Source organism: Falco cherrug, chromosome 2, assembly GCF_023634085.1.
Source record: "Falco cherrug isolate bFalChe1 chromosome 2, bFalChe1.pri, whole genome shotgun sequence".
Classification (NCBI taxonomy): domain Eukaryota; kingdom Metazoa; phylum Chordata; class Aves; order Falconiformes; family Falconidae; genus Falco; species Falco cherrug.
The window spans coordinates 20,124,508-20,149,705 of NC_073698.1; the positions used below are offsets into that span (position 1 = coordinate 20,124,508).

The following is a 25,198-nucleotide window of genomic DNA, read 5'->3' on the forward strand; positions in this document are numbered from 1 at the left end:
CACAGAGGGCTAGGATGAATCAGCATTACTGAAAATATATAATAGCAGTTAAAGACACAGTGTGTATTAGAAAAAAAGGTCATAGAACAGATACAGTGTTGGTACTTCCAAGTAAATATAGCTCATTGCTCAAAATTCATTACTTGGTAGGAATTTAGAAGATAGGTCTACCAAAATATTTGTGATTTTACAGATTTTATCATGTGTTTTATTACATGTTCTCTTTTCATTGTTTATAATTTTTAATATACATGTGAAGTCACTTTTGGTTATGCTGAAATTATTTATTCATGTTTATGTGGATAAAGCCTCTTTCTGCAGCTGGCTGTCCAGTGACTAGTTAAACAAATTTCTGCCAATGAATTTTATGCTGAACTGCCGTCATGTTAAAAATCATCATCAGTCTCTTGCTAATAAGTACAGCAGGCTGTTAACTGTAGCTTTCCTTTTCTGCACATATAAATTGCCCATGCAGGTGTATAAATTAATACCACAACTTACCACATTTAAGTTTTTGGTATTATTTAAGTGAATGCGCACCTTTCTTAGGTTTTATTTTAACACAAATGCATTTTTTTTGCTCTTAATCACATTTTTATAGGTTGTTGGACAACTTATAATACCAGGTTTTTGTCAAAATTGTCATGTGATCTTTTATTTGCCTGTGAAGAAAGGCTCGGTTTGTAATGTGAGCAGCTGGAAAACAGCTCCACCTGAACAAAAAGAAGCTCATATATCTGTCAGGATTATTTGCTCAATTTCCTTCTGACATGCACTGTTCAGTATATTCAGTGGTAGAAATACTGAATAATAAGAAGGAATCTAGCAGCCCCTGGATTTGCACGAGTGGCAAGAAGTATGAGAGATCATATACAGCAAAATTATAACTGAAGCTGAGTACCTCTGTTATCTTCTAAGGTCCTTTACCTTCATGTAGCTTGGAGGGATGCACATAGGACCATGTGCTTAACTTTAGCCTACTTTTCACAGAATCACAGAACGGTTGGGGTTGGAAGGGACCTCTGGAAATCCTCTAGTCCGACCCCCCTGCTAAAGCCAGTTCACTTAGACCAGGTTGCACAGGATTGTGTCCAAGTGAGTTTTGAGTAGCTCCAGAGAAAGAGACTACACAAGCTCTATGAGCAGCCTGTTCCAGTGCTCCCTCACCCTCAAAGTAAAGTTTTTCCTCATATTCAGGTGGAACCTCTTGTGTTGCAGTTTGTGCCATTGCCCCTTAACTTGTCTTTGGGCACCACTGAAAAGAGCTTGGCCCCATCGTCTTGACCTGCCCATAAGATACTTGTTTGCATTAGTAAAATTCCCCTCGCAGTCTTGTCTTCTCCAGGCTAAACAGGCCCAGCTCTCTCGGCCTTTACTTATGAGGGCGATGCTCCGGTCCCTTCACCATTGTCATTATTTTCTTCTCATATTTAAGTTCTTCTGATTTCCTGCTCTTGCTCCTCTTGTCTGTCCTGTCCTCCTTCCCTGTAGACAGAGCAAGAGAGTTATCCTTTATTATACTGCATGTCTGACTGATGGCTTTTTGGACATCAGGAAGCAGTTTGAGAGTTTGGAAAATCTTGTAGCTTTATTGATGATAGCTTTTGAAGGGTGATAGTGTTACAGGTAGGTATGCAGTTATATGATCTCAAGAATTTGCTATTTTGATGGTAATTTTTTGTAGTTTCCAGTTAGTGTCCAGTATAGGTTTAGAAAAAGTCAATTGTCAGAGGTAAAATGAGATGCAGAGATTGTTGGTGAGTTTTCTGTGGAGTACTCCAATGGAGGGAGAGAGAAGGGTGTTGGAAGTTAGGAGTAAGTGGAGAGGATGCTCTTTTTATTTTGATCATGTGATAGAAGACCTTTAACCTGCACTGGCACTACTAAATAGTAGAGTGGGACGCAGAATGGTGATTGCAGTCTTCCCCCCAGCCCCTAATAAAACTGCCGCAACTACTTGTGTTCATACTGTCTATTGTTCATATACTTACTAATTCACCACCTGCTCAACACACCTTTGGCTGAAGAACAATAATGGAAACTTCTTGAAATAGTTTCAAGGCTGAAAGTTTTACTGTGTTTAAAAAAAAAATAAAATAGATTTCTGTTGTAATGGGCTTCACTATGTGCTTATTATAATGAATAAATCATTTAAAAACAATCCTAGCAAAAAAAAAAACAACCACCAAGCTTCAGGGTGGAAATTACTCTATACCTCTAGGCTGCATTTTATTAGTAAGAGGTTGTGTGTATTAGATATTTTGAATGTTTTCTTAATTTTAAAGAAAAACTTTGAAAATTAATTCAAAACCAAAATTCTTCAGCTTAGTCATACAGCTCCTTAAAATCTCTGGCAGACACTGCTTGAGTCAGGCAAGCTGCTTAGAAGTTTAATTTCTATAAGCAAATAATTAAGTACATTGGAAACATGTCACAAAGAAAAATTTGGACAGTCTGTGTTTTGATTGTTAAATCAAAGTAATTGTTATTGTTGGGATGAAAATGTTAGAAGATCTTTAGAAATATATAAATTTAGCTGATGATACAATGAGAGCGTTTCTACTTTGTAAGGGTGAAAGGAGTATTCCTATGGGTTTTCATCCTAAGGCTCGTAATTGCTGAAATGGTTCAAGAGACTTGCAACATAATTTACCAGTAAAGGTGAACAAGAGTTCAGAGTCATGTGAACTTTTCATTATACATGAAAAAGATATTACTTCTAGTCTAATCATTATCATTAAAGGTTCCATTTAGCAGTAAAAGCAAAGGTAAACAAATCTGCTACAATGGGAATGGCTTTTCAGAAAGTGACTTATGAACTATATAGCTCTAAGCTCACTAAAAATGAATTCTGTGAAGAAGCAAGTCTTAGAGTAGAGTACCTCAAGTATAGTAATGTTGCACCTGTAAATACTTGGGACCATTCCTTTTTTGGAGAAAGTCACAAATGTATATAAAAGTTTAAAATTATCATAGTCAAAGTCTTACATTTCAGAGACCACAAAAGCTAGAGCCTAACTTTTGAAACACTTATTCTTGAGTGAAATTGGTGTATTTCTTTAGAGAACTTTCTATTATTAGGAGATTATTATGATCTTTAGTAGTATATATTTCTTGGGTGGAATGTAGTTGTCTGAATTAATGAACTACATCTAGCTGTATATATGTTGTCATTTTACACGCCACTAGTACAGTCATGGTCTTTGTGTAAAGGAACTGTAAAAACAGTATGTATGACAGTCAATTAAAACTTGGATCCTTTATGCTTGTTTTGGCATTCCACACAGTATCATTAATTCACTTTGACATGTAAAGGAAGAAGGAAACTTTTGTATTACTATTGTTGATGGCTAAAATGAAGTTGCCACATCTGTTTTGTAATAGATGATCGAACTGGGTTCACTGTGATAGTCCTAACAGTTTGTGTCGTTAGTATAAACATTTAGTGTAAAGAAGCCAGATTTTCCTAATAATTTAGTCTGCAGTTACAAATGTTATCACATAGTCAATGAAAAAAGCACTGCCTTTTATTACAAAGTTTCTTTGATAGTTTATTAGCTATAAATTTGTTTACTACTTGTGCATAAACTTTATTTTGAAGTTTATGGAATTTAGTTTTCATGTAGAAGTTTTAAGTTTGGTTTTGTTGATTTTTTTTTTTTTTTTAAGTCTTCTGGCCTCAGTCTTCGAGTTTGAGTACTTACCAAAACTTAGACAGGTGTCACCATCTTATTACACAAAACATCTGCAAGTTGAAATCCTACACTGTGTTGCATATTATTTTTTATATAGCATGTGCTTTTTTAGGTTTTTAAAAAGAGTTTTAATGTTGGTCTTTTTGTGTTCAGTTAAAGAACTGGAAAAACAGGTATGGGAATTTCAGTTAGTCGAGTAATGTAAAGCAAATAATATAAACGTCTGGTTTATATGTATACAATTGTCAGATATCTGTGTACTTCAAGGTAGCCATAGCTAATCTAAATTTTGAAGAAGTAATAAATAGCCAATACTACTGAAATGTTGTGATCAAGACTAATATTATGTATCATACAGATACACTTCTGTGTGTACATGCTTACAAGTGTGTTACAAGCCCTAAATTATCTTGTATGTGAGTATATGAGTTGATAATTTTAGCTGTTTGTTACTGTCAAGTTTATCAATGTTTTCTGAAAGAATTTTTTGGTGTAAGTTTGCTTCGGTGGGAAGTAAATTGTTGCCATATTAACTTCTAGGCACTGGAGACTTTAAAAATGTTTGAAAAAAAGGATAGCAGAGTGAAGAGTGCAGCTGCAACAAACCTCTCATTCCTCTATTATTTGGTAAGTGTTTGCATCCACAAAACTAGATGGAGTGTATGTAGCAACTTCTGTATCTTTGTAGCAATTTTTGTGTCTAAATAACCTCTGTAAACACAAGGAAACTGCATGTTCAAGGAGTTACTCTAGAACACCCATTCTTGGCTGTAGTTGAAGTTTGGAGCATATCCTTTGTATCCTGTTGCTGGGAGGAAGAGCCAGATGGAGCCCTAGGCCACAGAAGTGTGCCTGCAGTGTGATTTGTGCAGAAGTCTAGCAGCTGCATTTAAAACTTGGGTCCTGAAGACCCTGGCTCAACTTCAGCAACATGTGAAGTATGTAGCTTAGGCTGGTGTGTTTGTGTATGAAGTTTGTAGGGTATGGGAATTTATTTTTGTGGGTTTTTTAAAGAAATAAATACTACTTTCTTGCAACAAAGAAAGCTTCTAGACAGAGTGGCAGAACAATTCTCAAGTGTTAAATTCTCTGAAACTTGAAAGAGATGGTCTGCCTTATGAAAATACATAAGGAATATTTTAGGACTGAAGAATGTTGTGGGTTTGTGTTTTTTTTTATTCTCAGTCTTCTGAAATTCCACTATATTAACTGTAAGAAACCACAGCTGCAAGAAAACTGACTGACAAATGACTAATACAATGTTTGCTTCATTCATGTAGGAGCATGAATTGGCACAAGCAACTAACTACGCAGATTTAGCTGTAAATTCTGATAGGTACAATCCAGCAGCTCTAACTAACAAAGGAAATACTGTTTTTGCAAATGGAGACTATGAAAAAGCAGCTGAGTTTTATAAGGAAGCTCTCAGGAATGATTCCTCATGCACTGAAGCACTTTACAATCTGGGTAAGCCAAAGGTGCTTTTGTGATTTAGCTTTTGTCTAAAGCTAACACTAGTGTTTCTGAGAATCTGGCTTTCAGAGTTTTCTTGTCTGTAAGTATATAACACTAATTATTATTACTTTACTCAGTAGTTTATTTTATGGCAAGTATTAAGCTGTATTTCTTATCTGTTCTGCAAAAAAAACCAGTGTTAACAACATCATCTGCAGTCATTGCAGATGATTAAGTCACTTTGAAGCTAAAAATTTCTACTACCTACTAAAAATATACCATTTCTAGCATTATTAAACCATCAGATTAATTCCCCTCCAAAAGCCCTCCTTTGCCTTAATTCATCTCTTTCAAAAAGTGAGATTACATATGTTCTTGGTCTTTGGTTAGGTTCATGTTCCTTGCATTTATCAATTCAGTAAGTCATACTAGCTGGCAAGAATTATAAGCATGGTGCTCTCAAATAGAGTCCATCAGTGTCAAGGCAGTAGCACTGCCTCGGAGTACTGTGTTCCTATTTCATTTTTCTTGGTTATTCTGTCAGTTAATATGCCGAAGTCATCTTTTTCTCATTGTATTAATACTGTAACCTTTAATTTTTAGGTTTAACATACAAGAAGTTAAACAGAATAGATGAAGCTTTGGATTGTTTTCTGAAACTCCACGCAGTCCTTCGAAATAGTGCCCAAGTCCTTCACCAGATAGCAAACATGTATCTTTTTATGGATTATGATAAGGAATGTTGGTTTTAGTAAACTCATTTAATCTGAAAATACGTGTTTCAATCATGACATGATGACTTAAAAATTTACTGTAGTGTCCATTATTAGGATGATCATGCATAGATTCATGCTCTGATGTTTGAAAGTGAGAACAGAACTTAAAACCTTCTTGGACATTTCCAGTGAAGAAATACATTAAAACTATTCACACTGTAGGGAATACATTTAAACTCAATATTATCATGTAATATTTAAAATGCTGCTGATTTTATTATGAAAATGATGGGGCAGACACAAGCACAAAGGAGTAAAATCTTTTAAGAAAAAAAAAAGATAATAGTTAATGAAGTTCTTTTCGGAAACCTGTTTTCAGATTAGTTAGTGTATGTGTAAGAAAATAATTGTCTCCCAGCATTCAAAAAGCTCAATAGATTGAAAAGCTGAGGAGGGGAGGTTTTGGCTTTGCATATCCCCAGTGATATTCTACACTGTGAATTTCTTCAACTGAGGATGTGCAAACCATAAAAAGATCCTCTCCAAGGCGTTGCAGATTCCAGTTGCTGTACTACACTTTGAAGATTAATGAAGGTAATAAAAATATATTTTAGTCAGTAAAATAAGTAACCTCCAAAACTACAAAAGGGCTGTGATCTCTGTTCCTTGTATAGCCCCTTTACAACAGCATAAATGGCCCTACAACTCCCAGTTCCTGTCTGGGGGAGAATTTATCTGCTCCAGTGCTGTATAAAACTGCTTTCCGCCAATAGTCACAACCTTTTTCCATGAAGGGTAGGGTGCAGCAGAAACTGAAAAAACACTTTGGGCAGTAGCTGCAGCTTGTGTTGCTGCAGAGGTCTGAGCTGTTGTGCTACTCAGGGGTGACTAGCTGGGGGAGAGCACACTGCAGCCCTTATTACAGCTAAGGCTGCTGCTGTTCGCTGGATCAGAATCATACAGTGGTTGTGCTGTGCTACTTAGACATATAGCAAAAAATCTCACTGCACACAAGTCAGTTCTTGGGATAGCAGTTTTACCTAAACACTCACTTTATGACAAATGATGTATTACAAAAAACTACGCAAGTTGTTAAGGCTACAAATAAATTGCCTGGTTCTTAAATGTTGTTCTTATAAATGAAGAAGTCAAAATTAGTGACACAGAGGGAGGAGAAACAAGCCCAAAGTTCTGTTGAGCTCAAGTGTTTTTAAGGTGAAAAAGCAGCCGTAGCCTCTGAATATTTCTCTTCCTCAGTGTAACAAAAATACTTTCTGATATGGATAAATTATGAAAACAATGTGTGGGGGGGAAAGGCCAATGTTTCTCCACACTACAGTGACTGGTGTATCTGTCCAGCGTATGGATTACATTATGTAAAGTAGTAGGAATTCTAACTAAATCAAAATATCATTGGCATCAGTCCTTGACTGAAGAAAACTCAGATATGAGATCATGGAAGACCCCAGTCAAGCCATGGAGTGGCTCCTGCAGTTGATCAGTATAGTACCAACTGATCCACATGTACTTTCAAAGCTAGGGAAATTGTATGATAATGAAGGTGATAAATCCCAAGCTTTTCATTATTACTATGAGGTATTTGTCCTTTATTGCTTTTCCAATGCACTTTGTCATAGTTATAGGAATCTATGGCAAAATTTCTTTATCAAATTAGCAATTGATTCATTTAAACTTTTTTAAATGTCATCTAGAAAAGGAAAAAAAAATTGGGAGAGAGTTGACAAAATCTAATTTTTGTAGTCAGATCCTAAGGAAACAAATAACCTGTATTTTCATGTAGTATTCGACCTCAGACTTTCATTTCTTGTATGGTTGTTGTTTACATTGACCCCTAACAATTTTAATTTAAAATATAATGAAGACAAAACATGTATAGAATAAATGTAATTTTAAAGTTGTGTAACATGACTGCCTTGATTGGAAACTAAATCTGTATAATGGATATGGAGGTACATATATATAAACTTATATGAACACATTATATATGTTTTAAGGGTGTAGCTACACACTGTGTATATACAGTTGCCTAAAGATAGGCATCCTCTCTTATTTCAAACCAGCCATAGCACTATCTGTAGTTTATAGAGATTCCTCTGTTTTAGAAACAGGAATAAGACAGGAAGTTGCTTTGCTGCAATCTGAGAGTTCTTTTTTTTTCTCTGTAAAGCGAGGATGACCAAAGGCTGTGTTACAATCTGAATACTAGTGGAGTTATGCTTGATGATAATTTTGCTGCCTATTTCAGTGGGAATTTCTAAAAAGCTGAAAATGTTATTTTGCATACATACGTATTTGATAGAAAAGAATGCTTTTAGGGTGAGTTTTCCAGCAGACTGATTTGAGTGTAGAATTGTACATGTATTAGTTACCTAAAATGTTAAAAAATGCTAACTTATTTGCATGTAGACATGATCTAAGTAAACATTTTTGCTGTTGCAAGCTATTTAAAATAATATTTCTAATAAGGCTAATAAAATGTGACGGGCTCATCTCAAGTAACTTCTGAAAAGCATTCCGTAATTAGAAAACTTGGCATGCTTTTTCTTTTTTTCAGGATTACTTCGTATAGCACACTGCTTCCATTCATATATTACACAGTTTTGGCGTCTGGAGATTTAAACACTTGAGTAAGATATTCCAGAAGCAACATAAATATGTTGTTTATCACTAAAATTGTTTCTTTCACCTTTCCTATTTTGTCAGTCATACCGGTATTTCCCTTCAAACATTGAGGTCATTGAATGGCTTGGAGCCTATTACATTGACACCCAGTTTTGTGAAAAAGCCATTGAGTACTTTGAAAGAGCAGCCCTTATCCTGTAAGTGATTATTATTTTATGCCTACTCAAATATTTTTGATTAGATATCCATAAGTGTATCTAGTGATAAATTGGGTAAGTTTAATACTATAAGCAAATACCAGAGTTAAGAATATTTAGGATATTGTTTAATTTTCTCAACTTTCTATTCATTTACAGTGTGGTTTTGCTCATACTGTGCAATTTCAATGTTAAGTAAGATCATCCATTGGGTGCAAGGTATTAGGTATTGTATTAGGTATTAGAATCTCTTTTCTCTATCCTTTCCCATTAAACACAACTGTGAAGTGGGGAATAGTTCTCCTAAGCCACCAAGACCACCTCCTCTGTGGCTTTATGTGAAGTATTTCCGTTCTATTATTTTACCATGCAGCAAGGATTTGATAGTTTAGATAAATGCATCTGTTAGCAGTTACTGCTGCATTTTCACTTTTTGCATAACTTCTACTGCCATAAAAAGGATATTACAAATAAGGTATAGAAGCAAGCAAAAACGTGCAGTGTGAATTACCAATGGTCAGTGAAAGTAAGTTGAAGATCAAATTGATCCCAATAGAGATGTTTGAAATATATTGAGGTCAGTTCAGCAACTTAATTGCTGAAATTGTCCTTTAGCAGAGTATGATGCACTTAAATTATATAGGTCATTTTTTTTAGATTAGAAAGGTTCTGGAATTCTGACAAATGGTTAATAAACAAAAATTTGGCCGAATTTAAATCTGTAATCCAGAGTTCAAGCAGAATTCTAGAAAGACATGCATATGGTCTTTTCATGTGGCAACAAATATTTGTCTTTGTTCGTGAAGTATTTTGTGTTAATAGACCAACTAAAATTTGTGCAACTAAAATTCACTCAAAGTGTGAATTTTTCTTTTGTGTTATGGGAAACCTATCAAAAATCAGGCTAAGCAAAACTTAGTTATTGTCTTGTGCTGATCTAAAATTTGACATTCTTTTTGTTCTGTGAATCTGAATGACATGCATGAACAAGACAGCATGTGAACAAAAATGTGTACACTGTTATTCAAAGGAAGATCATACCATGAGTTAGGTGGTTAGAAGTTTGGTAAAAAATACTAATTATGGTTTTGAAAGGGCTTGAGTTAGAGTAGTCATTAATTATATAAGAGAAAATCCAAGGGTTTTAAACCTCAAATAAGGTTTAAAAATTAAGAATACATAGAAAATATAGGCTTCACCCAAATTGTGGTATAATTGTAAAGAAATAGAGATGTAGAGCAGATGAAGATATGCAGGAGACAGTTAACAGAAATCGCAGTTCACAGGTTTGCCAGTATTCTTTTCAGTATGAATACTGGCCACATTAAATAAACGTATGTTGGTGTTCATGGCCTTCTTGGGAACTTTGGAAATAAACAGCTGAAACTAAAAAGAACTATTTCATAGTATTGTTTTGGCAAAGATCTAAATATTTTATGCTTCGTGTTGCACTCAGTCCATGCGTGAAACACAGAAGTATGTGGATTGTAAAGTACAAATTATTGGCATATAAAATTCTTCATTACTATTTGCAATTGTAATCTGTCTGTAATACAGAGAAATTATTTAGTGAATGAGGGAAAGGCTGTGGATTTGTCTGCCTGGACCTTAGTAAGGGCTTTGACACTGTCTCCCACAGCATTCTCCTAGAGAACTGGCTGTTCATGGCTTGCATGGGTGTACTGTTTGCCGTGTAAAAAAACTGGCTGGCTTGCTGACTCCAGAGAGTGGTGGTGAATAGAGTTACATCCAGCTGGTGGCCGGTCACAAGTGGTGTTCCCCAGGGCTCAGTACTGGGGCCAGTCCTGTTTAGTATCTTTTATCAGCCATCTGGATGAGGGGATCAAGTGCACCCTCAGTGAGTTTGCAGATGACACCAGGTTGGGTGGGAGTGTTGGTCTGCTGGAGGGCAGGAGGCTCTGCAGAGGGGTCTGGGCAGGCTGGGCCGATGGGCCGAGGCCAGTGGTGTGAGGTTCAACCAGGCTCAGTGCCGGGCCCTGCCCGTGGGTCACACCAGCCCCAGGCAGCGCTACAGGCTGGGGCAGGGGGCTGGGAACTGCCCGGTGGGAAAGGGCCTGGGGGTGCTGGCTGACAGCCGGCTGGGCATGAGCCCCCAGTGTGCCCAGGTGGCCAAGGGGCCAGCAGCGTCCTGGCTGGTGTCAGAAACAGTGTGGCCAGCAGGGCCAGGGCAGTGACCGCCCCCTGGACTGGGCACTGGTGAGGCCGCACCTTGAACCCTGGGTTCAGTGTCGGGCCCCTCGCTGCAGGAGGGACGTCGAGGGGCTGGAGCGTGTCCAGGGAAGGGCAGCGGGGCTGGGGAAGGGGCTGGGGCACAAGTCTGATGAGGAGCAGCTGAGGGAGCTGGGGGTGTTCAGCCTGGAGAGGAGGAGGCTGAGGGGAGACCTTATTGCTCTCTGCAGCTGCCTGAAAGGGGGGTGTAGGCAGGTGGGAGTTGGTCTCCTCTCCCAGATAACAAGGGACAGGACAAGATGAAACAGCCTCAAGTTGTGCCAGGGGAGGTTTACATTGGATATTAGGAGAAATCTCTTCACCAAAAGAGTAGTCAAGCATTGGAACAGGCTGCCCAGGGAAGTGGTAGAATCACCATCCCTGCAGACATTTAATAGACATGTAGATGTGGTGCTTAGTGACATGGTTGGGTGGTGAACTTGGCAGTGCTGGGTTAACAGTTGGACTTGATGATCTTAAAGGTCTTTTCCAACCTAAATGAGTCTATGATTCTATTTTTGTCTGGGATGAGATTATTAATAGTGGGTGACAAAGCATAGATGTTTCGGTGTTTTAGTATTAAAAATAGAACCTAGATATGCTAATTGATAAATATGAATGTTGCATTATAAATTGCTAGTAATTGCAAACAAGTTACATTTTAAAATTATAACTGTATTTTAACTGTGACCAGTATTTTTTAGTTTAACTTTGTTCAGTGTATTCAGTGTTTCAATCACAGTAATTACATTTTAAATTGAATTCTAAGATAACATGTTAAACGATGACTTGAGAAACAATTTTTCACTATTTTACATCTTACCAGCATGGACAGATCTATCATTAATAAAAGGAGTTGTGCAGCTAATGCTGATTGATGGCAATTTATTCTCTCTAGAGTTTTCATACTGAATTGCTTAATAAACTTTATTATGGTGTATGCTTGTCTCTTGCAAACAATAAAGGCAGCCATACTCAGCTGAAACTAAAGAAGGTGAAGCAGCTGTGTTTCATAAGCTTGTTTGGCAACTATCAGGCAAACATATTATTTAGAGTTAAAAATTACCTGTGCCCTGACTGGAGAGAAAAACTGAAGAGAATAACTACAAAACTATTCTGAAAACGTTGACGTGCAGTGCCTTTGGGATATACTACTGTAGCATTTTAAGCCACATGTGAAAAGTGCTTTGGCTTATAGGGCATCCTTATGCTGTTGACATGAAAATTTCCTAGATTTCAAATTATTTTTATAAGAATGAGAAAAAGGTCCAACACTTGTGGTACATGCTCAAACATCTCAAATATTTTCTCTGATGATATCTATCACCATTACGTGCTAAGAAGAAAGGGACAGGTAGCAGCTAGGGCTTTGAGGTGATGACACAGAGAAGCCAGAGTTCAAAGCTGTGAGCAGGGAATGTGCTTCCTGGCAGGGATCCCTTGGGCATTTGTGGGATGCTACTGCTGGGACTTCCTCAAAATACAGCTTAGTGTTTTGTTCTCCCTCATTGCATGGTTCTGTACCTCAGACAAAGATTGGTGGTTCGTGTGTCAGGTCTACTAATTCTGTCTGGTGCACAGAATCAGGAGCAGGAGAGACTATAACAGAACTACAAATGGGTGACGTTGAGGCCTGAAGACAGGAGCAGGATGCAGAGGTAAACTGTGTGTGAACTGAGCAGGCTAAATTCTTCCTGGGAAGGCGATATGCTACGTGAAAAATTTTAAGAGTAGTTTAATAGTAGGTGTTTAGCAATGCTATGCAGATTATTTTGCTTATTTATTGCCTGGCAGTGTGCATAATTTTATTTTATTTCTGTGCAGACCGACACAAGTGAAGTGGCAGCTGATGGTTGCCAGTTGCTACAGGAGAAGCGGTAAGTTCTGTAGCTTTTTTGTAATTGGCTGGAGGTTTGTAACTTTTTGTAACTTGTTGGGGTTGTTCAGCCTGGAGAAGAGAAGCCTGGAGAATGTATGAAGGGGGCTTATAAGAAAGAGGGAGAGAGACTTTTTACCAGGGCTTGTAGTGACAGGACAAGAAAGAGTGGTTTGAAACTGAAAGAGGATATGCTTACATTGGATGTAGGGGAAAAAAATTTAGGATGAGGGCGGTGAGGCTGGAACAGGTTGCCCACAGAAGCTGTGGCTGCCCCATCCCTGGAAGTGTTCAAGGCCAGGCTGGATGGGGCCTATGGCTGGGGTGTTGGAACTGTAGTCCTCAAAAGTCCTTCCATCCCAAACGATTCTGTGATTGTATGATTTGTTTTGTTTTGATTGATGTTTTGATTTTTTTCTTTTTTAAAAAATTTAGTTACATGTTATTTTGTTATGAATTTTCTGTATCTGTGTAATAAAATGTAACTTTTCTTTTAAGTCCTGGAAATGTCCCTGCACTGGCTTATGCATGAAACACTTCTTGTGCTGTTAAATAAGTAAAATAAAGAAGATGGTAGAGCATAATGATCTGATAGAAGGTTTTTTTAATGAAGTTATACTACCAGCTGATCTAACATGAGTAATTAGATTTTAAAGTTGCTTAATTCCCATTCCTTTCCAACAGCAGGTATCATTTTCTGATCTTAAAATACTATTTTAATTACACAAACAAAAGGCAGTCTTAATGTGCTGTATTTTCTTACTGGGAATATAATACGTTAATAAAAAAAAAACAACAGAAAGAGACTAATATTTCTGAGTTTTTTCATCACCTAAAATGCATTCAAGACACTTGATGATGTAAATGATACTCTTCTTTCTTGCTGGCCCATTTTGTCTCTCTCCTTTATGCTTCTTTAGAACTTTGCAGAACAGACTTCTATAATAAATTAGTGCATTTTCTCACTCTGCTCAGTAATTTAATACAACAGTGAGAAAAGAAACAGGACCTAGGGAAGTCAGTGAATTAAGAACAGTCAGCACCACTCAAAACTAGACAGATTAACTGTTTTCCCAGCAAAGAAGCACAATGGTTTTGGCTGCTTTTTAGATCACTTATGATTCATTGGCAAAATTCCCAGCTTACTGTATTAACACGTAGCAGGTCAGTTAGATCTATACCTCACACTAGGGAAAATAAAAATAGTGATATTTAACAAACTTTTTTTGTCAGGTGTTTTATGGATATGAGGTTTTAGATCCACAGGTTTTATCAGTCCTTTCCATAATAATCAAGCTGAGCCAAAACTGAAGGCAAAAGTCTTAAAGAGTAATTACTTCACTACCAGATCTAGGCAAAGGAGAGAGACACGGTTAGTATTCTGGTGGTAAGGAAGGACAGGCAGAGCTCAGCTGTTAGATTTCTGTTTGACCAATCTGTACATCTGCAGCCTTAGATAAGCCCTGGTATGCTTGATACAGCTTGTCTAGTAGGTGTGCCATAGAACAATGGGGTCCTAGAGGCAGGTCAATAAAGCACAAAAATCGGGAAACTCCTCTTCGTTAATTTTGTTATTTATGAAGTAATTTGGACTGGGTTTAGAAGCTCTTAATTTTTTCTATCAGTATTTAAAGAATGTTAAGTTTGGTTTTATCAGGTTTGATCTTGTAATACTAAATCAGGTACCCAAACTAAAAAGGTGAAGTGATGTTTAACTGTATCAGTTTCTCATCGGGTATTCCTTTTTATGTTTGGGTATGTGGGTAGGAGATGTTTGTTTTCTTTGCAGGTAACTACCAGAAAGCTCTAGAGAAATACAAAGTAATTCACAGAAAATTCCCAGAGAATGTTGAATGTAAGTTGTTTTATTGAGTGGTACAACTATCAAAGGAAACTTTGTTGCATTGAATATTTGTGTTAGTAATGGCGTGATGGAAGTATTTTTCATATGAAAATCTTTTCATGAACTAACATTTTTATTCATGCTACTGCTGCATGTTTTCTGTGACAACACTAAACCATGATTTAAGAAATATTAGGGTAATGCTGGAGGAGAGAGATTAAAATAAACTTCAGCAGATTGGTTGAGTTTTCTCAATCATACTTCCTACGTTTTCTAACTATGTTACGTATTTAATCTCTCATGATGAAACGTATATATATTTTACTTCTAGTCCCTGCTGGTTAAAACTCCTGCTCAAAGTTTCTAGGTAGGAGAAAATCTTAGCAACTGTTTTGCAAAATCCAGGCTTTCCCAGAGGTTGTAGCGGGTGAGATTTTGTTGTTGGCATTTTTAAGTACAGTTGGTCAGCCAGTCTCTGGAAAATCAATAGAGAATTTCAAACCAAACTAGAGGAAACAGAACTTCAAAGAGTATTTTGCAGAATCAGTCTCACCTGTACTATAAATGAAAAAGCCCTGTAGAAAATAGGGGTTGTCACTGGCTGTGGAAACAATCCTCTTACATCCCACACAGTGCCTCACTAATTCTAAAATACAGGATTGTCACCAGCAAACCTATGCTTTTAAATGCTATGTGAGAAGAACATTCACTGTATTTCAAAATAAAATTGTATTGTTCTGCTTTAACAAATGTGCTACTTTTTTAAAGAGGATTCATACAGCTCTGTTGTACAAGAGAAATGTGATACTGTTATTCCTTGAAGTTAAAAGCAAACTGTCATGTTCGTATTGGTCAGACATGTTTCGTAGGGGTAGATTATTTATTAAACCTTTTTGAATGCTTGTATTTTTCTGAATGTAGTTTCTACAAATTATGAAACGAAGGCAGGAGTTAGACAAGACAATTTAACTGATTTTAAAGTTTTCTGCTTCTGAAACAACGGTTCTTCACTCATCCTTCCCTGGCTGTGTGCTCCCAGCCATCTTATGCACATTCTGGTGCTTATCTGATCCCTCAGTGAACAGGTTCAGCTCCCTAAACCAGCAGAGAAGTAACTTAGCACAAAAAGAAAAATAAGGTATTTGTGAAAGCAGTCAGGACAGTAATGGCCATGTCACGCTTGTTTCCGCTTCAGAGGCAGTTTTCAAAGGTATGTGGACGCATGCATAGGAATAGCAACAATGTTTTCAGAGTTTGGTATAGTGTCTCAGGAGATCGGTTTTAGGGGGTTTTTTTTGGTTCCATCATACAGTTACACTCAATCTTCATGTCTAGTTTGTTGGTTTTTTAATTCTATAAATACTAATCTTTAAAAAAATCAACCACAGCAACAGGGAAAACCAAACCATTCTGATTCACTTGGTATTTGTAAAATTGTTTTTAACAAAATGCCATTGATAGTGGCTCCTCGTGTCAGGAGCTGTGATCCAGATGAGTTAGTATGTCTTGTGCCTTCCACATATATAAATGTATTGTACTATTCATGGATATAGATGTTACATCACAGAAAATGTTGAATTATTTGCAAAATATCACAACACAAGGTAGAGTCACCTTGTATTCACAGTATTTGTGTTATTTGCTATTCTGTATGTCCAGTTGTGTTACGGTGCACTTGTAGTTTGACTTGCTTGTAAGCCTTTTTTTAATGGTTTTGCTTTTCATTTAGGCCTCCGATTTTTAGTTCGCCTCTGCACAGATATGGGGCTGAAGGAAGTCCAGGAGTATATGACAAAGCTCAAGAAAGTGGAAAAATTAAAAGAAATAAGAGAGCAGGTAATCTTCTTTCTTTCTGTGATTATACAGTATCACTGCATGTACATAGATGAAGCTAAAATACTGTTTGTGATACTTCAAGATAAAATGTGTATTAACTTTCTAGTTTAGAGAGGCTTGTGGTTTGTGATTTTTCAGGTTTTTAGTTTTGAATTACTGATTGGCCTTGTATCTGTCTGCACAGTTTTTGAGCACTGTTTTTTCTGTAATTTTTAAAATACTGGTGAAAGATGGGTTATGTGGATGTGATGGGAATGTTGGAGCCACCCACATAATTCAATATCTCTGGAATGTCGTCTTTCCTACTTACTTGCCAGACTGCATAAAGTGTATTTATGAGCCAAGTAATAATGCAACTATAGGGAGAGAAGGGGAGCCTAAGAATTTGTCCGCGTAGAACTCCTTTTAGCTATATACAAAGCTGTGACATTGACAGATTATGTAGGTAGAAGTAAATTATTCATGTTAGTGACAATTTTTAAACTGAAAAAAAAAAATAATGGAAAAGCTACAGACTGTGAAAGGTATGAGATCGTAACTTGCCTTCTGTTCAGAAAAGTGAGCATGGGTGTGCACGTATGTGCATCGTTTTTGTGGTATTTCTGTGATAAAGTAAGATTTTAAAATTAAAATCAACTTCCTGTTTGGAAAGCATTATCCATGCTGTTGAGCTGCCAACTGTTCAAGCTTGCTCTTCCTATCCAGTGTATTGCCTCAAAGCTACGTAGTCACGTTAGGACACAGTAAGTTTTACCTGATTTACTCTGACCCTAGTAACACTTACTGGCTCCCTTTTGATGTCAGATAACGTGTAAGTGCATCCTTAGTTACTTCAATTCCAGAGAGTTTGAGTATATACGTGTACGCTAGTACATTTTAAAAATTAAATTGACAGACGGAAACACTGATCAAAGGATTCCAGATTTATGCTACAATCTTACTTTGTGGGGTTAGTTGAAGTATATTGGTTTGGCTTTTCAGTAAATGTAAAATTTAAAGCACTTGGAAAAATGGACGAAAGAAGGCAGCCCACAAATGTAGTGGGACTAATATTCCTCCGTGTCTCACCTATAGTGGTATCAGTAAGCAAAACAGATGAGCAGATGTAATGTTCCTGTTCTGCAAAACTCATAATTAAGAGATCTCTCTGAAGTGTGTTAAACAGGCTTTGCTTGGTTTCTAGGGAATATCAGTTCAATGTCAGTGATATAAATAGTTCTTTGCAATAACTTCCAATACCTCAGGGCCTTGCTCTGGAAAGTTCAGAGATGAAACCAGTTAAAATGGGATTATTTTTTAGCTGGTAAGAGAGAGGTCCCTGGAGATGGAGAGGTTATCTATTTTCCTTGCATATAATTCCAGTATTTTTTTTACACTGAATATATTAATTATGTACCATAGATCTGCAAATGTTGAGAATTCTAAGGAAACCACTTTTTTCCTTTTAAGAAAGTTAATGTCTGAATAGGTTTAAGAAAAAAAAAAAGTAAAAGTAAAATTGTCACATCCTCCTGTTTATTTCATGTTGGATGTGGGAGCTTTCCTGAGCACATTTCTATACTTCCTGGTGGGGAAAAAAGCTACCAGTAGCATATTAAAAAAAATAAAAATCAAAGTTATTTAAGATTTTAATAACACAGAAATTAAGTTTAAATTATGGTGGGTTTTTTTTATTCAGACTACATTGTGTTAAGGGACTTCATTGAGTAGTACCTTAATGACAGAGGTATCAACGGAACCCAGTACAGATGCATGGTAGCACATGTTATGGCATAGTTATTTTAGGCTGTTCAGACTTCAGTAGTGATCGTAATTCAGCCATGGCATGGAAAACTCACTGTTTGTATTACATTTCAGTATTCCTGTTAAGAGTCTGGTGACTCTGTCCTGTCACAGAACTAACCTTGTAAAGCAGAATCAGAGAGTGGTTCAGATTGGAAAGGACCTTTAAAGATCGCCTAGTCCACCCCCCTGCCATGGGCAGGGACACCTCCCACCAGACCAGGCTGCTCACAGCCCCATCCAGCCTGGCCTTGAGCACTGCCAGGGATGGGGCAGCCACAGCTGCTCTGGGCAACCTGTGCCAGTGCCTCACCATCCTCACCATAATTTTTATTTTTTTCCTTGTGCCCAGTGTAAGTCTACACTCTTTCAGTTTAAAACCATTGCCCCTGGTCCTGTCACTACAGGCCTTGGTAAGAGGTTTGTCTGTATCTTTCTTATGAGCCCCCTTTAAGCACTGAAAGGCTACAATAAGGTGTCCCCAGAGCCTTCTCTTCTCCAGGCTGAACAACCCCAACTCTCTCAGCCTGTCTTCACAGGAGAGGTGCTCCAGCCCTCAGATCAATTTTGTAGCTCTCCTCTGGCCCCGCTCTAACAGGTCCATGTCTTTCCTGTGCGAAGGACTCCAGAGCTGAGTGCAGCACTCCAGGTGGGGTCTCATAAGAGTGGAGTAGAGGGGGAGAATAAGGTATCTGTGATGGCACTTCCAACTAGTCAAAGCCTTAAGGTAGATCTGCCTAAATATTTTCCTATAGTTTGTTGCCCAGAAAACAGGCTTTTAAATTCAAGTAAGCCTGATCCTATTATAATTTAAACTAAACCAACTTTTTTATAAACAGAGAAAACTGAAATGCAGTAGGTTTAAAAAAAACCAAACAAACCCCAAACAAAACAACCCCCTCAGCCCTGCCCTGCCCCCTCAAACCCATCACCAACAATAGAAATCAAGCAGGTTTGTGGTCAGCTCGGTCAGCTTCATTCCTGCCAGGTGGGCACATGCTTCCAGCTTGAGTAAGCTCAGTGAGTTTCTGAATGGCAGCAAAATTCTGCCCCTGCAGTTCCTGGTAGATTCTCTTCAGAACCTTTGAAACTTGATCAGTTGCTTCCTGCTCCTTCTTGCAGTGCCTTGTCAGGGAGAGACGTGGACCCATCTCCCGCTTCTGGCTCTCTTGTCTGTCACACTCTGAAATCTCCCCAAGTTCAGTGTCTCCTCAAGAAAAGGAACAACTTTTTCTACCCCTCCAAGGAATCCACTTATCCAGTTTTCTTAAAAATTGACACCATTGTAGATGTAAAGGAACAAAGACTCTTAAGAAAAGAAAGATATTTTAGAATGTGCTGCGATTTAGTGTACTGCTGTCCTGTAGTAGAGATTGAATATCTTTCTGTGACTGTATGTCTTTTTGCTATTGGTATTACACCTGGGTTCCCATCCTCTGGTTTTGGGTTTGGGGATATTTTTTTTGTTGTTGTTTGCTCGGTTGGGGTGTGTGTGTGGTTTTTCAGTCTTATGACTACCATCTGGCTTTGGAAATTACTAGGTATTTTTGTCCTAAGAAATGCCAACTGTCATCCATGAGCATATAGTCATAAACTATACTTTCAAGTTCTAAAATTACCAAATTTTAACATTTCACCATGTAAGTTTCCAATAGGAACAATGGTTTCAGTTAGCAATACCAGATATAGGTCAATTCCTGCTCCCAGTTTCAGACTAACCTGTGATTTCTTGATTGCACCCAGTAAAGAGAAAATAGATAAATGCTAGTGTAATACACCTACATTTCAAAGTCTGCACACAGACTTAGTCTTCCTGTAGAAATTTATCAGAATTTGCTACTCTGGCATTGTTTTTCGAGAACAAGTATATCCACATGGAGTTTATTCCAAAATAAATATTCTTGAGTACTTATTTCACTCAGTTCTCAAACAGGGACAAGTTGTTAAATACTTCCAGCCAAGAATCTGGGAACATCTGTGGGGTTCGTTCCCTGTAGAAATTTTTCTCCCTGCCTCTTACAGGATTGGATTTTTACTGTAACCTTCGTATGTTGGTGGCTGGGTGGGTTTGTTTGGTTTTTACTGCATTAATCTTCCTTTTTTCATGTTTCAGTTTAAAGACAACAGGTAATGGTGTAAAAGTTCACACAACCTTCTTGGCACTGATGTATACACACATTACTATTTATTTCCGTTAAGTGAGCTTAATGACTGATAATGAGGGACTGATTGGGTGTGGTGTGAAGCAGTGATGATAGGTACGATTGCTGCGAGGGACTTACTGCCTTTACCTTCAGGCATCTGCATATGGACTGATCATCCTAAATGTCTTTTGCAGTCATGGGAGAGAAATAGGCAGTTTTAGGGTGGAAATCATTGGACCTATTTTAAGTGTCTGCTTTCAGTATAGGATGACTTATGAACTACTCACTTGGAACTTTACAGGAATTAGTCATATGCTTAAGCTGTAGTACTTCTGTAACGTTTTGGGAGTAAGGTCCTAGGATGCAAATGCCACAAGGGCACTGTCATGTAGAGACCACTTCCCTCTGAGAGACAGCAGCTGAGCTTCCGCTGGCAGACTTGTCAGTCATTCAGCATCTGGGGAGTCTGAATGTGCTTCCTGAAGGGCTGATATATGCTACTTCACTGGACTGTGAATAGGATATTTAATCTAGCATTCAGAGAACATATTTTAGACTTGAGGGTTTTCCAAAATAAATAAAAATTATGAGAAATTTTGATCCCCAACTGGATCACTCCAAGACCATTCCTGGTTTCATGCTAGGCTCTCTGCTTTCATGTCTGACTCCTGTGAGTTTTGATTTAAGGGTTCTTCCTTTTTCTGGTGGCATGAATCTTGAAGGTTCTTTCACTTCTCTGTCATTCTAACTTTGCCAGACTCCGTGAGGTTTTTCTGGTGAAAAATGAGTGAAGAAGCTACAGTAATTGACCTGAATACATGGTTAGGTGGTGCGCACATGTGTTTTAATCAGATCCTGAATTCATATTTTGGAATGAGATGCAGAGATTAGTTTATTAACAGCTGAGTGCTTTAAATACCAAGGTTTTGTACCTACCCATCAAAAAGTCCCTCACTGAGATGTACCTTCTTGTAATTGACAAGATACATGCATGAGGAACTTGGTGTTTTGCCAGCAGCAGAGTCTGTCATGCGATACAGAGGTATTGCTTTGATAAACTGTTAAAAGTTTTCAAATAACACTAAAAAAAAACACAGCTGGAAGATGTTTATGGTGCCTTCCTCAGTGCAAGAGAGCTGACTTTTCAAACACAGCTTTTCAGGTATTTACCTTCACCTTTATCTTGCATTTAACACTCAACAGCAAATTAAATTTTGCTGTGAAGTACAGTGCTGTGCCAAGTATTCAGAATTTAAGATCTATGGGGTGAATAGTTCTTTTTATAGATTTCCCTACTTTCCCCACTTTGAATCTTTACAATAATAAAATGCTTGTGGGATTTACAAGACATTAATAGGCAGGGGCTACTTTGAACTCATGCAAGAAGGGCTGTGTTGCCTGTTTTTTCAGCTGTACTTTACAAAAGTACATCTGAACTATTTTTATGCACGTTCCTTGTATAAATTTTATCTGAAGAAAAATAATTTATTGAGATTTTCTGTTTGAATTTCATAGAACTCGTTTTATGTAAACGTTGGATTTAACATTGATTTTAAGGACTGTTTTGTGCATTGAAAAACCAAGGTTTATTAGTTACAGCGTAGTAAGCCTAGTTTAATGTTCTTCTACTGTTTTATTAATAAAAGCTAGGTTGAGTTTTCAGTGATTATCTCTAATGTATATTACTAAATGGGGGTTTTGTTCTGTTCTTTTCAAATCTTTTTCACTGTTCTCCAGCGCATTAAATCTGGCAGAGATGGCAGTGCACGTAGCCGCAGAGAAGGAAATGTTGCTGGTGATACCAGTAAGTACTTAATGTTTAAATATCAGATTTGTCATGATCCTAAAGAAAACAGTTTTCCTTACAGTGTTTGTAAAACCGGTTTACATTCTGAAATGCACACAAATATGCATTGAGTAATATGCGAGTACTTCACAAATTTTGTTTCATGCCTTTTGATAATTTTGATAATCTCATTGCTGTATGAAACCTCAACCAGTATAGATGGATTTGGTCTAAGGTTTGTACTTTATATACAGATCTCAGTGTATTCCAAAAGCTAAATTTCTACTTGTTTTCACTACTCTTGACTTGAACTTTTTTGTCCCATTAACTTTGGAATATTTACTATAAGGAATAATTTATTATAACAAAGCAGAACATGTAAGCCATGAAAAACAGGAATTCGTTGTGTCTTTATTTAACATGGAGGAAAGGGAATTTTGTGTCCACCGTCTTGTATATTACGTTAGGTGTTTGTTACAAGTTCAAGAGGCTATTTAGTGCAACCAACTCCATAAATAAGGAAAACACACCCATGCTGTCTTTGAGCTCCCTTTTCCCCTTTCCCAGTATAGCAGAGTGAAGTACTAGCATCTTTGATAGAGGAAAGCTTGCTTTTGACTACTAGTTTCTCTGCTGCTATCGATGTACAATGCTGACTTTCATAAGTTGTAAAACTCTACCTCTGGAAACTGGACTGTTCCATCTTTTCTGCACTAGGTAGTCTGCATATTGCTGAGCTAATGATTTTCCCCTCACATTATTAAATCCATGAAATGTTAGTAATGTTAAACCTAACTGTTCCCCACTGCTGTGCTAAGGAATCTAGCAGACTTTAAGCTACTTCAGCCACCTGGGGAAAAAAATAAAAATCCCTATTTTGACCCAAAAAGGAAATTGTTTCTTTGTATTCTGCTTTTGGTTTATCTTAATATCAGTGGGCCTCGTAAAAAGATAAGCCCTATAAATTCTTGCTTCTTTTCTCTTCCTTTTACAGAGAAATAATGTATGGATTTTTTTTTCTTACCTGTTAATCTTATTTCTCCACCTACATAGCAGATGCTTTACTATACTTATCCAATTCTGTAGGGTCATGAAAAGTCATGTTAGATTTATGAAGAGTGTTCTCCTGGGTTCTCTAAGGGTTAAGAATGAGTGTTGGGTACTTAAGAGAAATTTCATTCCTTTTTCAGCCCAGTAGTTTTACTAGAGAACTTTTAAATCATTTCTTGATATGTAGGAAAAACACCATTCACCTAGGATTGAATTTTACCTGTTCTGGGCCTCAGGCCAAAGTAATTCTTGGGGTGAAATTCCTTATTTTGGTAGCAGAGAGGGATGGAAATGTTTCTGGACTCTCCTTTTTTACATAAGCCCTATGATCAGGCAGCCAGCTGGAGGTGCTAGCAAAACAGCAGTGTAAGAAAGCATCGTTCCCTGATTTCTGTCATAAAGTGGAGATCCACTTTGGCTTATAATAAATGGAAATTAAGAGCAGCATTGGTAGCAGGCAAGGGTATTTACAGTTGTGCAAAACATTGCATCAGACATATAGGCAAAGAGCAGAAAGGTTCTCTTTTCTTACAGCTGTATTTTGTAATTAGCTCTATCCTCATTAGTGAAAAAAGGGTATGTTAGAAGGAGTGAGTCAGTAATTTAGCATTTTTCCATCTTGACTGTTACTTATATGCTCTTTTGCTAAGACAATGTTAATCCCCCCAAACTACCAGTTTGGCAATACTTCTTTTAAAGACAGAATTATAATCTATGAGTTGTCTTTTTCTTAAATTAAAAAAAAAAATTAAAAAATCCCTTCCTCTCCCTTCCAAAGTTGAGCACATGAGGAACTTTGACTGCAAGCTCTAGTAATTCCAAGGTATTACTCTCGGTATGGGGGGGAAAGAGTAATTGGCAAAGAGCGAATGCAGACATTTAGGATGGTAACATAAAGAGGATGAGAGGGTAAGCAGGGTCAGAACTGACCTAGAATTTGTCCTATCAATAATTCTTAGATTGTTGCTCAAGATATTATGTCAAATTCATGAAAGAATGGGAAAAAACAGAATTTGGGACCAAATCTGTATAAAAGCATTTTTGGGAGGTCTCCGTTATACAAATACAGTGTCAAAGATCCAGCCTTTCTGGAAATGACTCGGCAAACAAGCAGAGGTACAAAGAAGGTCCTGTATTGAGCCTGGAGTTAACTTTCTGCTGGGATTCCTAATTAAAAGTTGTGGTGAGATGTACTAACATGTATTTTTAGAAGGAATCAAAGGCATTATGCATTTTTTAACTAGTAATGTTGATTCTGGGGAACCTTATCAGTGAAGAAACTGCACGGTCATGGTAACAGATGTTAAACGCTATGTTGTAGTGTGTCTACGTTTTACTGAGGGTGCCTGAGAGAAACCCGAAGACCCAAACATTATTTTGCCCAATGTTTGGTGGTTATGAGTCTGTATTTTTCAGATTTCTGTATATGGCCAGTTTGAAGATGCATATGAAATATAAACACGGTTATTTTATTTCAGAATCTTAATACACTATTGATAAAATAATAGCTTCAAAATAAAAAAAAAGATCATTTGTATACATTTTAAGATTAGTCTTTTCCACTGGTGTTGCCAAGACCTAAAGGGATCATTTTCCTACGCTGTATGAGGGATTTGCCTTCGTTACTGAATCCAGCGAAGCATGGAATCCTCCTTAGTTTAGTACTTACTAGCTAAATGAAGTGTGTATACATTCCAAATATTTTAGGTGTGATGCATGTTTTATTTCTTTCCTCTTACCAGCTCACTGGTCCCTATCCTTGCTGGCATTCCTAACAGATTCTGCCTCCACCCCCAAAGTATTTTGTCCCTATGCAGCTATTTATATTAGGAGTATTAATAATTCAGGCTTCCTTGTTTTAGGAGTTCCTCCTAGAATTGCTTTTAAAGAGCAAGCTAAGAGGAAAGAGAACTGAGTCAGCAGGGTTTGTACTTCATAGGACACCT

General features: G+C 37.4%; 1 protein-coding gene across 8 annotated transcripts in view; it reads left to right on the forward strand.

Moving 5' to 3' along the window:
* Positions 1-25,198, forward strand: part of IFT88 (intraflagellar transport 88) — a 57,083-nt gene that overhangs the window by 24,642 nt on the left and 7,243 nt on the right. For all 8 annotated transcript variants that reach the window (XM_055703360.1, XM_055703362.1, XM_055703364.1 and 5 more), the window contains 9 exons: positions 4,236-4,322; positions 4,976-5,162; positions 5,754-5,862; positions 7,312-7,462; positions 8,591-8,706; positions 12,760-12,812; positions 14,601-14,666; positions 16,384-16,490; positions 22,154-22,220. In XM_055703360.1, coding sequence (XP_055559335.1) covers positions 4,236-4,322; positions 4,976-5,162; positions 5,754-5,862; positions 7,312-7,462; positions 8,591-8,706; positions 12,760-12,812; positions 14,601-14,666; positions 16,384-16,490; positions 22,154-22,220 — 943 coding nt within the window. The remainder of the gene's footprint in view (positions 1-4,235; positions 4,323-4,975; positions 5,163-5,753; positions 5,863-7,311; positions 7,463-8,590; positions 8,707-12,759; positions 12,813-14,600; positions 14,667-16,383; positions 16,491-22,153; positions 22,221-25,198) is intronic.